The sequence below is a fragment of the Penaeus vannamei genome, chromosome 15, assembly GCF_042767895.1.
Source record: "Penaeus vannamei isolate JL-2024 chromosome 15, ASM4276789v1, whole genome shotgun sequence".
In the NCBI taxonomy this organism is placed as follows: Eukaryota; Metazoa; Arthropoda; class Malacostraca; order Decapoda; family Penaeidae; genus Penaeus; species Penaeus vannamei.
The window spans coordinates 13,248,304-13,260,803 of NC_091563.1; the positions used below are offsets into that span (position 1 = coordinate 13,248,304).

The 12,500-nt window shown below is 34.6% G+C and overlaps 1 protein-coding gene across 1 annotated transcript in view; it reads left to right on the forward strand.

Moving 5' to 3' along the window:
* The window catches only part of LOC113807679 (G patch domain-containing protein 1), a 59,644-nt gene extending 47,588 nt beyond the window's left edge, over window positions 1–12,056 (forward strand). The window contains exons 4-15 of the mRNA XM_070130447.1: window positions 110–258; window positions 682–818; window positions 2,277–2,515; window positions 2,939–3,073; window positions 3,206–3,336; window positions 5,513–5,615; window positions 6,467–6,671; window positions 6,973–7,090; window positions 10,084–10,153; window positions 10,408–10,580; window positions 10,766–10,973; window positions 11,167–12,056. Coding sequence (XP_069986548.1) covers window positions 110–258; window positions 682–818; window positions 2,277–2,515; window positions 2,939–3,073; window positions 3,206–3,336; window positions 5,513–5,615; window positions 6,467–6,671; window positions 6,973–7,090; window positions 10,084–10,153; window positions 10,408–10,580; window positions 10,766–10,973; window positions 11,167–12,039 — 2,541 coding nt within the window. The 3' untranslated portion in view covers window positions 12,040–12,056. The remainder of the gene's footprint in view (window positions 1–109; window positions 259–681; window positions 819–2,276; window positions 2,516–2,938; window positions 3,074–3,205; window positions 3,337–5,512; window positions 5,616–6,466; window positions 6,672–6,972; window positions 7,091–10,083; window positions 10,154–10,407; window positions 10,581–10,765; window positions 10,974–11,166) is intronic.
* Window positions 12,057–12,500: the final 444 nt, after the last annotated feature.

Sequence of the window (12,500 nt, forward strand, 5' to 3'; positions counted from 1 at the left end):
TTGGTATCTACATTGGGTTAGTTAATGTAAATATTGAGATCTAAGAATAAAGTTTATCAGGATCACTACTTTTTTAATTCACTGAATACCTAAATTATTTCTTTTGTAGGACCTAGAATCATACGGAATATCCCCACAAGGAATCCAAGCTACATCAAGTTATGACAGCAATGACCCTCAAAAGCGCAAGCGTGTGATAGACCCTGAAGGACCTATCCCTGGTGTCCCTGTCTTGGAAGATATACTCAAACCTGCTAGGTGAGGCAGTTCAGGATGTTTTTTTTTTTTAAGCGTTTTCCAATTCAAGGAACAAAACGAGTACTAAATTTGAGTTTCTTGAAGATTGTTCTGACAAAAGAATCAAATATCTGCTGCTTTAGGTATGACCCAGTATAAGCAGTACTAAACCAACTTAACCACAAAAAAAGGATTGTCCATTTAGAATCATACTAGCTCCATATCCTAACTAAACACTCCATTTGTTTAGTCGTATTGTCAAGTTGTTTTAGTACATCTCACTTTAGGCCTTGCCTAGAGTGGCTGAGATTTGAGTCCTTTTTAAAAAAGATTGTTACCCAGCAGTATGATAGTGCTCTTTTTAATCTTAAATTGCCCATTGTCTTTATATTTGTCATTCTTATAACATCATAGGTGATACTATATTCATGACATAATTTACAGGGAAACTATGGGCATGAAGATCTTGCAGAAATTGGGATGGAGACCTGGCCAGGGTGTTGGCCCACGTGTAAAGAGAATAGAAAAGGTTAAGGCTCAAAAAGACAAGCAGAGGATGTATGGATGTCAGTTGCATTCAGGTAAGTTTTAAACAACATATAATCAAAATGCATTTTGTGAAAAGAGGAAAATTAGATACTACTACTTTGTATGATATACATGGTTAACCCAGTGCCCAGTTTCCCCTTTTTGCGCCCGTCTCAATCGGTAGTTTGCAAGCGACATTTAGCACCTAAAAGCTTTTATTTTACTATGATTTATAAAAAAATTAAAATTTTGAAGGTTTGCCTAAAATCTTTACCATATAAATGAAGCCGCTCCTATCGGAGAAAAACAAACTCCGTCCGACGAGCCAGTGGCGCAGGAATGAGCATGATATGATGCCATCCGTATTTCGGTCCATAACAGCCATGGCATGTACGTACATGCCACCCGTCAGCTAAGGGTTAATGCTGTTAACCTATTCCCACCAGGGATGACGTGCATTGTCATGTAGATTTAGTTTATTAGTTGCGCTTACACATTGATGGCTCTACAAGTGCATAATCACCAAGGAGTCAATTGATAGGAATTCTGCCCATCTTATTTGTTTACCCTTTTCCTTGATTTTCAAAAATAATTTATTTCATATAGATATTGGTATTGTTAATAACTTCACAATAATCATAATCTCAACAGTGATAATAACAGCATCAAAATTAATAGCATCAGAAAAAAAAATCAGAAAAATTAAAGAAAGGGTGAAATCAGATGAGGTCAACTTAGGCTTACTAATTGACTTATTGGCAACTATGTGCTTGTGGAGCCAAATATGTATAATCTTATTTCACAAAAAAACTGCAGTGGACATGACATGTTCCTAGCATCAGTGGGTTTAACCCACTTGTGCCAGGTGTCACACATAGGTAGCACCCGGAAAAATAAATATGGCCCGCTGTCCCACCAGTGTGATGCTAGATCGGAGCTTGCGTTCTGATTTTGTTTCCCGTGGCAAGCGGCGCGCAGGCAGGTTCCTAGACCGGCCCGCACACCGATTTTGATACTGCCAGGAAACAGGGATTTTCGCCTTCCAAATGGACCAGTCCTAGTAGGTTAACATGTGGAGCATCCATATCTAGCATATTCTGTGATTGTGTTTCTTTTGAGGCTCCAAACTTTTGTAGCTATTACATGACATGCTTGTCTTTTATACAGTTGATACTTTTTTACCTTCAGTAGAATATAATTTATCCATACCATACTAGATGATAAGTATTAGGTCAATTTCAGGCATATGTGCATTTGTAAGTACACTATGATAAATAGATACTGATTATGAGATATAAATTCACTTTAAGTCATTGTAAAAAAGAGGTCTCAACAAGACAGTCCTTTCAAGTTCTTGAATGTATTTTCTAAAAGAGTTATTTCAAATGGAAATATTAAAAGCTATACCTCACTAAGGTTGGACCCTTTAAGCTGTACATGATAGAGAAGTAGACTTTCAGAAGGAAAGAAGTTACATATCTAGAAAAAAAATATATATTTTTGCTTTACAGATGTGGGAGAAGGTGATAAAGATGAAGATGGAGATGAAGATGTAGATTGTGACTCAGGGGTTACATATGCACCTGATGATGTTGAAACACTATATCTTCCCAACCCGAAACAAGACCAGTTTGGCCTGGGATACAAACCTCTTGACCGCACTCCTGTACTTGGAGGACACATAAATCTGTTTGACCCTTCTCCCCTCAGCATGAAAGAGAAGAAGAAGAAGGTTTTGATAAAGGGACAGGTATGGAGTTTGTTAACAAAATTGATGATGACTGTAGAGACCATAAGGTCTGTTTTCCTGCTTTTGGTAAGAGATTGCTGCTACCTGTAAGAAGTCTGAAGTCATATACTTGTTTTAAAATATATGAGAATTATTCATCAATATTTTCTTTCCAGGGTTCTTCTTTGATTTCTAATATTATTTATTGTTTGAGATGATGAAATAAAATGATTATTTGAGAAACCTAAGAAAAAGTCTGTTCTTTGATTTTTGATAGAAGGATTACAATATATGATACGGGCTAATTACACTGTTTTGTATTGGAAATTCAAGATGTGAATTTATTTAATCAAATATATCTTTTCTATATGTGTGTCCATATATATGAAGATTGACTGGGTCATGCCAAATTAACAATTTGACTTAAGATTGATGATATTACAGGCATTTGGTGTTGGAGCTTTTGAGGATGAAGATGAAGATATTTATGCAACAGAAGATATGAGTAATTATGACTTTGGTGAAGAAAAGAAAGATGCTCAAAAGAAGAAAATGGGTCAGAATTTCCAGTCTCCAATGGTATTTATTTGCTCAGATTCTGTAGATGTTTTGCATTAAAACTGATTTTATGATATATATATTAAACTAGGATTCATGCAAAAATAGATAGATATTGATTTTCCTTTTATTTTGTCTCCTCCACTTCTCAAGACTCTCTTAGGATTAACAGAAATGATTGAAGGTTTCAAGATAAGTAACAAGCCTAGCCAAGGCCACAAAATTTATCCAAGACCAAACCTGCCCAAAGACTTTAGTCCTAAACACCAACCAAGAAAACGGAGGTAAGATTGTCTTTTCGTTGCATTAAAGACATACATATTATTTTAAGGATGTTCTGTGTATTTGGAAATTCTTTCCTATTCCCAAAACACCAAAAGCTCTTTATACAATTGTGCTTCTAATTGATAACTCCAGCAAATTTTCACCTTTTGCTAAGGGCAATCTTTTCATGTATTTTTATGTACTTGCAGATATTTTTCTAATAAATTGTGAGGGCAACCAGAGACAAGACATTTATTTTATGCCAGAAAATGTGTTTTTTTTGTGCTCATATCAAATATTTATCAAAAACAGGTCAAACAAATCTGAAAATAAGAAAATATGGCAGGTGTTGCTGACATGGGGTCGATAGGCATGGTTGACCAAAGGATAAGAAAGCACAATTTTCTAAACCAGAAAATGTCTGTCTTGTATTGGCTTATATGATAGATGTGCAATACAGTGAAAAGACAAAATTCATTCTAGAAGTAATGGAGAAGGCAGGTGGGTTAGGATGGGCAGTGGAGTGACAAGACAAGTCGAAAGAATGGATAAAGTGATCAGGGTGTGGAAGAGAGAATAGGGTGGCTATGGGTCCCTGAGATTTTGCATTTGCCAGAACGTAATTAGATATTCTAAATCAATGCTTCTCTTCCATTTGGCTCTTGCAATACCCATGAATTGATTTACATATCTGAGGGTAATGTTGCATAAAAAAATATCCTATATTTTTACTAGCATGATGCAACTGCACTCAATTTTGTGACTTGATAATACATGAATTTGTCATGTACAGTTGCTGTCCAATGGAAGAAGTTTCTTTGTTTTGCATAAATTCCCAGTAACAAGTTGAAAAATATATTATCATGCCCTACATGTATACTAAAATGAACTCATTGTCACCAAGAATATGCACTGTTCACTGTAGTTTTGTTTTTTTAATTCTGTGTACAAATGCAAGAACTTAGTCACCAAGAAGTCAGTTAAGAAGCATACATGGACACACCCAATTTCCCCATCTCTTGAATTTTTTCCCCATCTCTTGAGTTTTTTTCCAATGCTATTATTAGCATTACTCTTACTAGTACTGTTATTTATTATTATTATTATTATTATTATTATTATTATTATTATTATTATTATTATTATTATTATTATTAATATTATAAATAATCTAATGCTATTAACAGTACCAATAGTATTAAGAAATTAGAACATCTTTCTAGTCATCAGGGAAAGGGTTAAGCAGGTTAGAATAGGTAAGCTTAGTCATTGATGTCTTGGTGACTAAGTGCTTTTGGAGCCATCTATGCATAAATGAGATTAGTAAGCTAAAATCACAGTGGTCATAGTATATATATGCTTATACCCTCCCAGCTTCAATCTTTCTCCATTTTCTGTAGCTTCTGCTCAATCAGTGTTACTTGGCTTGTATGCTACATTTTGATTTTGTATTGATCAGTGTCACTCAGAGTTTAACTATAAGGTTTTAGTCCGGTAAGATATACTAAATGGTAGTTCACAAAAAGACATCAGATATGGACCTGTATTTGATAGACATTTATCAGAAGCACAATCACAACTCAGAACTTGCTCAGATAGTAGGACATATATGTTATGCTTTAAAAAGCAAATCCTTGCATTGCTATTACTTGGGAAAGTCTTGTTGCCACCACTAACAGCAGGATAGGCAAAGGTCATTGAGACCAGTTTGTTTGTTCAGACTTTTATTGTTTTGTGTCCAAAAAATCATTAATTATTGAATTAGTTTAGTGTTCAAAATAGGCAACTGGTCCTTTTAAATATCAGTGTAGGGGCTCAGTCTTGCAGAATTAATTGTGTAAATGTTTTAACTATTAACTTATATATCTTCTTCCTCTGCTTAAGTCTCTCCTTCCAAATTTCTTCAGGATAGCAGGGTTTTGTAGTTTTAGGTTTTTAATTTGATACTTGAAAAGATTTGTACCAATTTTCATCCTAGGAATATAATACAATGTCTTTGATAATGTTATTAAGGTTATTTATATGGAAATGTTGAATGGGATTATCATATAGGCAAATCCAGAATTCATGGTATTTATTGGTTAGTTATCTATATATACAATGGGCTACCAGCAATCCTTTCATTTTTCTAGGCTATATGGTTAAGTATAGATAGTGTGGCAACCTCCTCTTATTGTATGCATGATAACTTTTCAGATTTGAGAGAAAGGAAAATGAGGTGCGAGGCCTTGGCAGACATGAAATGACACCAGAACAGCGAGCAAGACTTCTCTCAGATAAATCCAAAACAACAGTGGAGGTGAGATTGATAAAATTTAGTATGTTCATTCAGAAAACATTTTTCCATTACCTGTATTCTTTCCCAGTTCTGTGTCACTCTTTAATGAGAGGTAGGAGTCAGATTATGTGGTATCCAGATATCATGTTGTGTAAAGAACCTCTGGAAAAAAAAAAAAAAAAAAAAATAGAAATATAAAAAAAACATGTATTTTTGGAATCCAGTGTTTGTAGAGTGTCTGTATCCCACAATGTGTTATCAGTGTGCCAATCAAAACTTGGAACACATACTTTCTTTTTACACTAAATGGCTCCAAAGGTGCATGGCCAACAGGAAGTTAATACCTAGGCCTACCTTACCTTAGTTACCTTACCTTAATACCATCCCCTGAATTTTCACAGGAAAAAGTTTTTTATTTATGTAACTATATCACAATTCAGTTATTGTTCTTACTATCATTATTTTTGTTATTGTTGTCGTTACTTTACCAAGAAAAGTATTGGGGTAAATAGATGAAGTTATGTAGGCCTGTTAGCCCATGAAGAGCTATTTGTAAAATGCTAATGCATTAATGGCCCAAGAAAGAACAATCAAAAGATTGATTGATTTCCTTTAATAACAGCATATGAACATACTAGGAGGGGAAGACTGCTATAGTAATATAACTTTGGGAACTGCCTTTTCCTCAGTATTTTACATTATTTAGTTTAGGTGACTAAATGCTAGTGATTGGATGCACACATTTTTTACCCTGCTTGTGTGCTTTTATCTGCTTATAAATTATTGATAATTGTACTGAGTTCACATGAGGAGAATGTTATGTCCAGAGTGATTATTTTATTTGATATTAAAATTATTGTTTATTCTGCCAGATTAGGTCAGGGGTGAAGAATGAGGTCAAGCAGTCACAACAACAGACAAAGGGTGATATTCATGATACCTCAGATATTGACAAAATCTATGAAGAATTTAAAACCGCTTCTATGAAGTCTTCTGAATTTAAACCATTTGCAAGAAACTCTGAAAAGCAACGCCGTTATGAACTGTTCCTCAGGATGAAGGAAAGAGGCCAGAAAGGTTGGTAATTGTTGTTATATTTGGGTAAAATTCATTGTTAGAATGTTTAAATGGCACCACCTGTAGTTGTAGTCATAAAAACATTAGGGACATGCATTTTTTTTTTAAAGCTAGAACTGAGTATCAAAGAAATTAGATCCCTTTCAAAACCATCAGTATTCAGCCTGTATGATTGAAAAAATACTAGGTTCTGCTGTAGAGAGCTTTGCTCAGTAGTTACTAGCCCAGGGATAGTATGGCAATATGATTTGATGTGTACTGTTGTTTCATTTAAAGAAATAATGTGCCTTTCTTTTGGTAGATCGATATTATCTGGCACAGCCCAAGACGATGACAGAGTGGGAACGTGAGCGGGAGATATGTGAGTTTAACAGAGCAGCACAACTCTTTCAGCCTCTTACATCTACCATGGCCAACAGGTATGCATTGGAGAATTCAAGGCTCTCATCTCTGTTATAGGCTGTCCCATTTTGAGGTAGCAGGATAAGGGAATTTGTGTTAAGGGGACCGTCCCTGAGAGAGGGGGGGGGAGGGGGTTAAATTAAGATAGTTAGCGTATAATATAGGTACATGGATGAGGAAACTACCAAACGAGTATTTACCGCCTGCTATGGCTCGTTGTCTTGCAGCCGGTGTGCGAGTCCCTCAGCACCCGGAGAGGTACGTCGCTAATGAGCGCCCAGGTACACCTATGTGGACTTTTGCTTGCGGCAATCGTGCATAAGGCATTTAATTATGACATTGCGCATAGATATGAGTTCGTGAATGTTCAAGGAATACTTTTATACCAATATCAGGAAAAAATTATATCACCGTGATTTATGACGAAATATTTTGTGAAATATACCTGAAAAAAATGTATGTTTTGTGTCCTTTTACACACGAAATATGCTTTGATCGAGACTCCCTGGTAATATGTTTTAGTTTACGTGGTAATATATACGTATATCACATACGAAGCACTAATGTTTAAAAATAGCCTTATAAGGAAGGATTGAAATATTTCCGTTACATTTCGCTCAACGGTCGGTACATCACAGCAAGGGGCAATTTGAATTGATTTGAAATTGGTAGTTACCGTTGTAAAGACCAATTCAATTCGAATGTTACCTAAATGTCGGATTTTTAAACTTCGGATGTATAAGCGAGATACAGATTATTTCATGTTGAAGATGATAGTACTCAGTAATACCTGCTCTGAAATAAAAACTATATGGAATTTTGAGCTCGGTTGTATGCGTAGTCTTCGTCTGGCGTTCAAAAAGCTATCGTATCCGTGTCGTGCGTTCCCAATATAAATAAATATGTTTAGACGTTACCGTAAGTCTTAGGCACCATAAATTGGCAAATATCCCACAACACCTAGGCGTCTGCATGATTTTATGCACTTCTTAGTAAAGATAATGGGTGCAAATGGCTAATCATAAACTTTACACTTGTTCTCCTTTGCAATCTGTTAATATTGACAATTATCAAAGAAAATGGTATGAGAGATATAACTAATAAATTTTATTATTTAGATATGAAAGTCAATGTAGGCCTACTAAATTATGATGATTAATCCTTTTAACTTTATGTGCGTGCGTTCACGTACATATGATCCTCCTCGAAAATTATAAACACCCAGTGACCATCTCCCCCCACCCGCCCTGTGTGAGGCATGGGGAATATTCAACGACTTTCGTAAGTTCTCGAATTCAATGTACTAAATTCATATGCTTTTGAAATTCTCAAAATTGAACCACCATGTTGTATTCATGCCAGGACTTTATAATTAGAATGATTTTGTACTAATGTTGCCATCCACAGTTCCCCATTTCTTCAAAATAAAAAAATAAAAATAAAAATAAAATGGAAAATAAAAAAAAATATTTTTTTTTTAAAAGGTTTTTATCTGGTTTAGATTAGTTGTCTCTATGGTAAAATGCATTTATTAAGCTTTTCACACGAAAATATCAACTTTTATGAACAACGAAAAAAAAAAAAAAAGTTACATACCTTTACAGAATAGCGTCCCTATTGAACATGAAAATTCCTATTGACTTGGTAATCATTGCATTGCAAAGTACACTAAATAAGCGTTTTTTTGATATATAATATCATTAGATTCAGAGAAAAATAACAGAGATAACGAACTTTGGCAAGGTGCCAAATACAAAACGCCGTAGCTCAGTCATTTTTTTATGAATCTTTGGTACATCCCAACTCACGTAATTTTCATGCGATCCAAATGCAGTTTGTTGCTTTCACTAGAGCCTCGGCGTCCCATAGCCATGTAAAAGGCCGATTTTTGAATTTTTGCCTTTATCAAAAAATAATGATATTTTAATGCTGAAAAATAAATAAAAAAGTATTTTTATGTCAAGCTGTCCCCCGCCAAAAAAAAAAAGGAAATTCAAAATTCGGCCTTTTACATGGCTATAGGCTATAGTTGATCTAACACTAGTATTTTTTGGGGAATATTCTGTAAAGAGCTCTGATAGTTGGGATGTACCGAAGACATACAAAAAAAAACGATTTTTTTCGACTTTTTTGGGGGTGCCCCCCCCCCCAATGGGGGAGCAAAGTTAAAATTTATATATATAACGGACCACAATTCTTTACTCTATAGCATGCAAAAAGAATCAATCAGTTATCTCTAACCGATATTTTTTTATGATGTATAGAGTAGGGAAAGGTGGACATTTTCCGGGACGGTCCCCTTAAGATGAATATAAGCATGTTGTAATACCTCTTCAAATACAGCTGTAAGAGTTCATCTGTTCATTTCTTTAAAAAAAAAATTTGCCTATCTAAACCCCAAAGATGGAATAATTAGATGATGAATATTATCAGTGGCAGTATTATTGTTAGGACTGAGAAAATGGGAAATCATCACTCAGTGCCAGAAGTGTACATTAAATACGAAGGAAAATTATTTTTCTTGAGAAGCACATTCTACTTCATACTCACTCCTAGTATCTTTGCCTTAATTAATATGTTTATGCTATCAGCATAAGGTTGCACAAGAACAACTACCATATGTACACTTCAGTGATAGGAGAATATTTTGAAGAACTGGAAAATTGCAGGGATTGTTAAGTTCAGATTGATTTACTTTAATGAATGAGCCAAAATTCTCCTGAAAATGTAAACTCACAGTAGCTGTAGAAAGGAGAAAACAAGTAAATTATAATGTTCAGGTATGGGAGTTCATCTAGTAAAAAAGGTAATGAATTGTCAACATATAATAATATTCAGGACTGAAAGAAACCTAAATAAACAAATAAGAGAAATTAGTAATACCAGTTAAAACAAGTCATGATGACATTATACTTCTTTGCAATTTGGTACAGATGCTGTATTCAGGAAGACATAGTTGCATGGCATATCTGTTGACGCTGTACTCTCTAATACAGTGTTATACCTGCAGGTTTGTTACGGCAGCCACATCAGATACTGGACCTGTGCTGAAAGATGGATTGAATACAGAAATCCCAAAGGTGGGTCATTTGTTATACCTAATTTTAGAAAAGTCAAGGTGGGAATTATTATTTTACAAATATCTTTTTCCTTTCTTCTTCTACTATGTAAATTATTTGACACTGTTATGATACTGAACAAGAGAATTGTATTTCCAGTGGTATATATTTGTTCAGTTTCTATAGGTATTGTGATGTTATACTGTTAACTATGATTTTATAATATATGTAGTTAGAATTCACTTTGCACTTACTAAAAATTAACTTTCACACAGATTGAGTCAGTAACTGAAGAAATAGAGATTGACACACTTGGTGGTAATGTTGCTGATGAACGGGTAAAAGCTGCCAAAATGAACATGTTTGGCAAACTCACACAAGTCACTGTTGACTGGCATCCTGACCGTTTGCTCTGTCGGCGCTTCAATGTCCCTAACCCTTACCCAGAGTAGGTGATCCTCGTATTTTTATTATCTTTATCATTATTGATTTATTTGTTTTATTTATTTTGATTTAGTTAGTTATTTTTATCATATTTTTATTTTATTTTTGTGTGTGTAATACCTCGTTATCCAAATACAGTGTAATTGATATACTAATGCATTTTAAACTTCTTTAACTTTTGTAAAACAGGTCATCATTTGTTGGTGTCCGTAAGACTACAGGAGAAAAACTGTCCATCTTTAATGTCTTAAACGCACCTGTGGAAGACACAGCAGGCCTTCAGTCTAAAAAATCCCAAACTTTTTCAAAATCCGACGAGGACGATCAGAGTGAAGACGATGATGATGATGATGGTGATAGTTATGATGATAACAAACCAGAGACATTTGGTCTAAAGGTAAGTTAGACTAAATAGAGTATCTTATATGAAATTCTTTTTTCAAGAGAGGTTCTTATGGTATTATAAGAATTTACCGAGTACAGTTCAGAGTTACTCTGTATACCATCTAGCTGCTACTCACATTTATGATTCAGTTTTCTTTTCTTTGTCTCTTTCTTTAATTTTCTTTTGTATTCTCCCCTGCTTTCAGGTCCCAGTGGATGGACCACCAACAATGGACCTGTTTAAGGCTATTTTCCAAGACAGTGACTCAGAGTCAGATGATGAAGAGAAAAATGAAGCAGAGGGAGAAAGTGATGCAGAAATGTCAGAAGTGAAAGAAGAAAACACACAAAGCTCTTTTCAGTCATCTTCTAGGTCTTCAAAGGAAGGGAAGAGTAATGATGTTAATAATCCTGTAATGAGATCAGTGACTGAACTTGTGTCTTCAATAAGGGGTGAAGTGAATAGCAGTGTAAGTAAAGAGGAGGAAGTTGGTGTGAAAGATCCTAAGAAGAAAGTTAGGGTCAGTAGGTTTGAGCCAAAAGAAGAAGTCAAAAAAGAAGAGGACATCCCACCCAAACACATTTTTATACCTCGCAAAAAAGTTTCAGAACCTATTGAAAGTCAGCCAGCAAAAGGAATATTTGCAAATATTGATTTTGAAGCTTTAAACAGTTATAGAAAATTAGATCCAGATACTAGCAAAGCCCAGACAGATAGCATAAGTGATGATGGAGGTGCTAAGGAAGCTATAGAAAGGAAGGACAGTGATTCATCTATTGACTCTGAGGATGAATATGGACCCCCCATTCCATCCCACCTTAAGAATAGGAATCAGATGATTAGGTCGACCCCAGTGTCCGTTACCCTCCCAAAAGATGTAGCTACAAAGAGTGCCAGTAAAAATTCTCCATGGATTGTCAAAGAAGTAAAGAGTAAGAGTTCAAAGAAGCACAAACACAAAGATAAACATAAGCATAAAAAAGAGAAGAAGAAGAAGAAAAAGCAGAAGGAAAAGAAAAAGAAGCACCGCAGAAGGAGCAAGAGTGATTCAAGTACAGACTCATCTGACAGTGATTAAATTTTAAGTTATGCAAATAGTTTTTCCTTTATAAGCCTCTGTTCTGCTTTTATCTACCATTATAGATATATTGAGATTTTATGGTATTTTATGATAAAGAATAGAAGAAAAATCAATTTGGAAAATCCTTTCAGATTTCTAGAGTTTGGGGAAAGAAACTACTTATTTTTTCTTTTATATCTCAAAAAATATTTTGAAACATAATTAAATTGCCATTTTGAATAATTTCAGATTATACCTCTAAATATTAGCTGTGTAAAATTGATGAAAAATAAGTAAATCATTCTTAAATTCTGTATGATCAGAAGATTAGTTCCAGAAAGACCAGAGATATGAAGCTATCCTCAGCATGAGATATTCAGTATAGTTCACCTTGTACCAGCATTTAACATCAAAACAATACTGAAGTTTAAATTAGTGCCTTAGAATATGTTTACATTAGTTTATGGGGCAATTGAAAC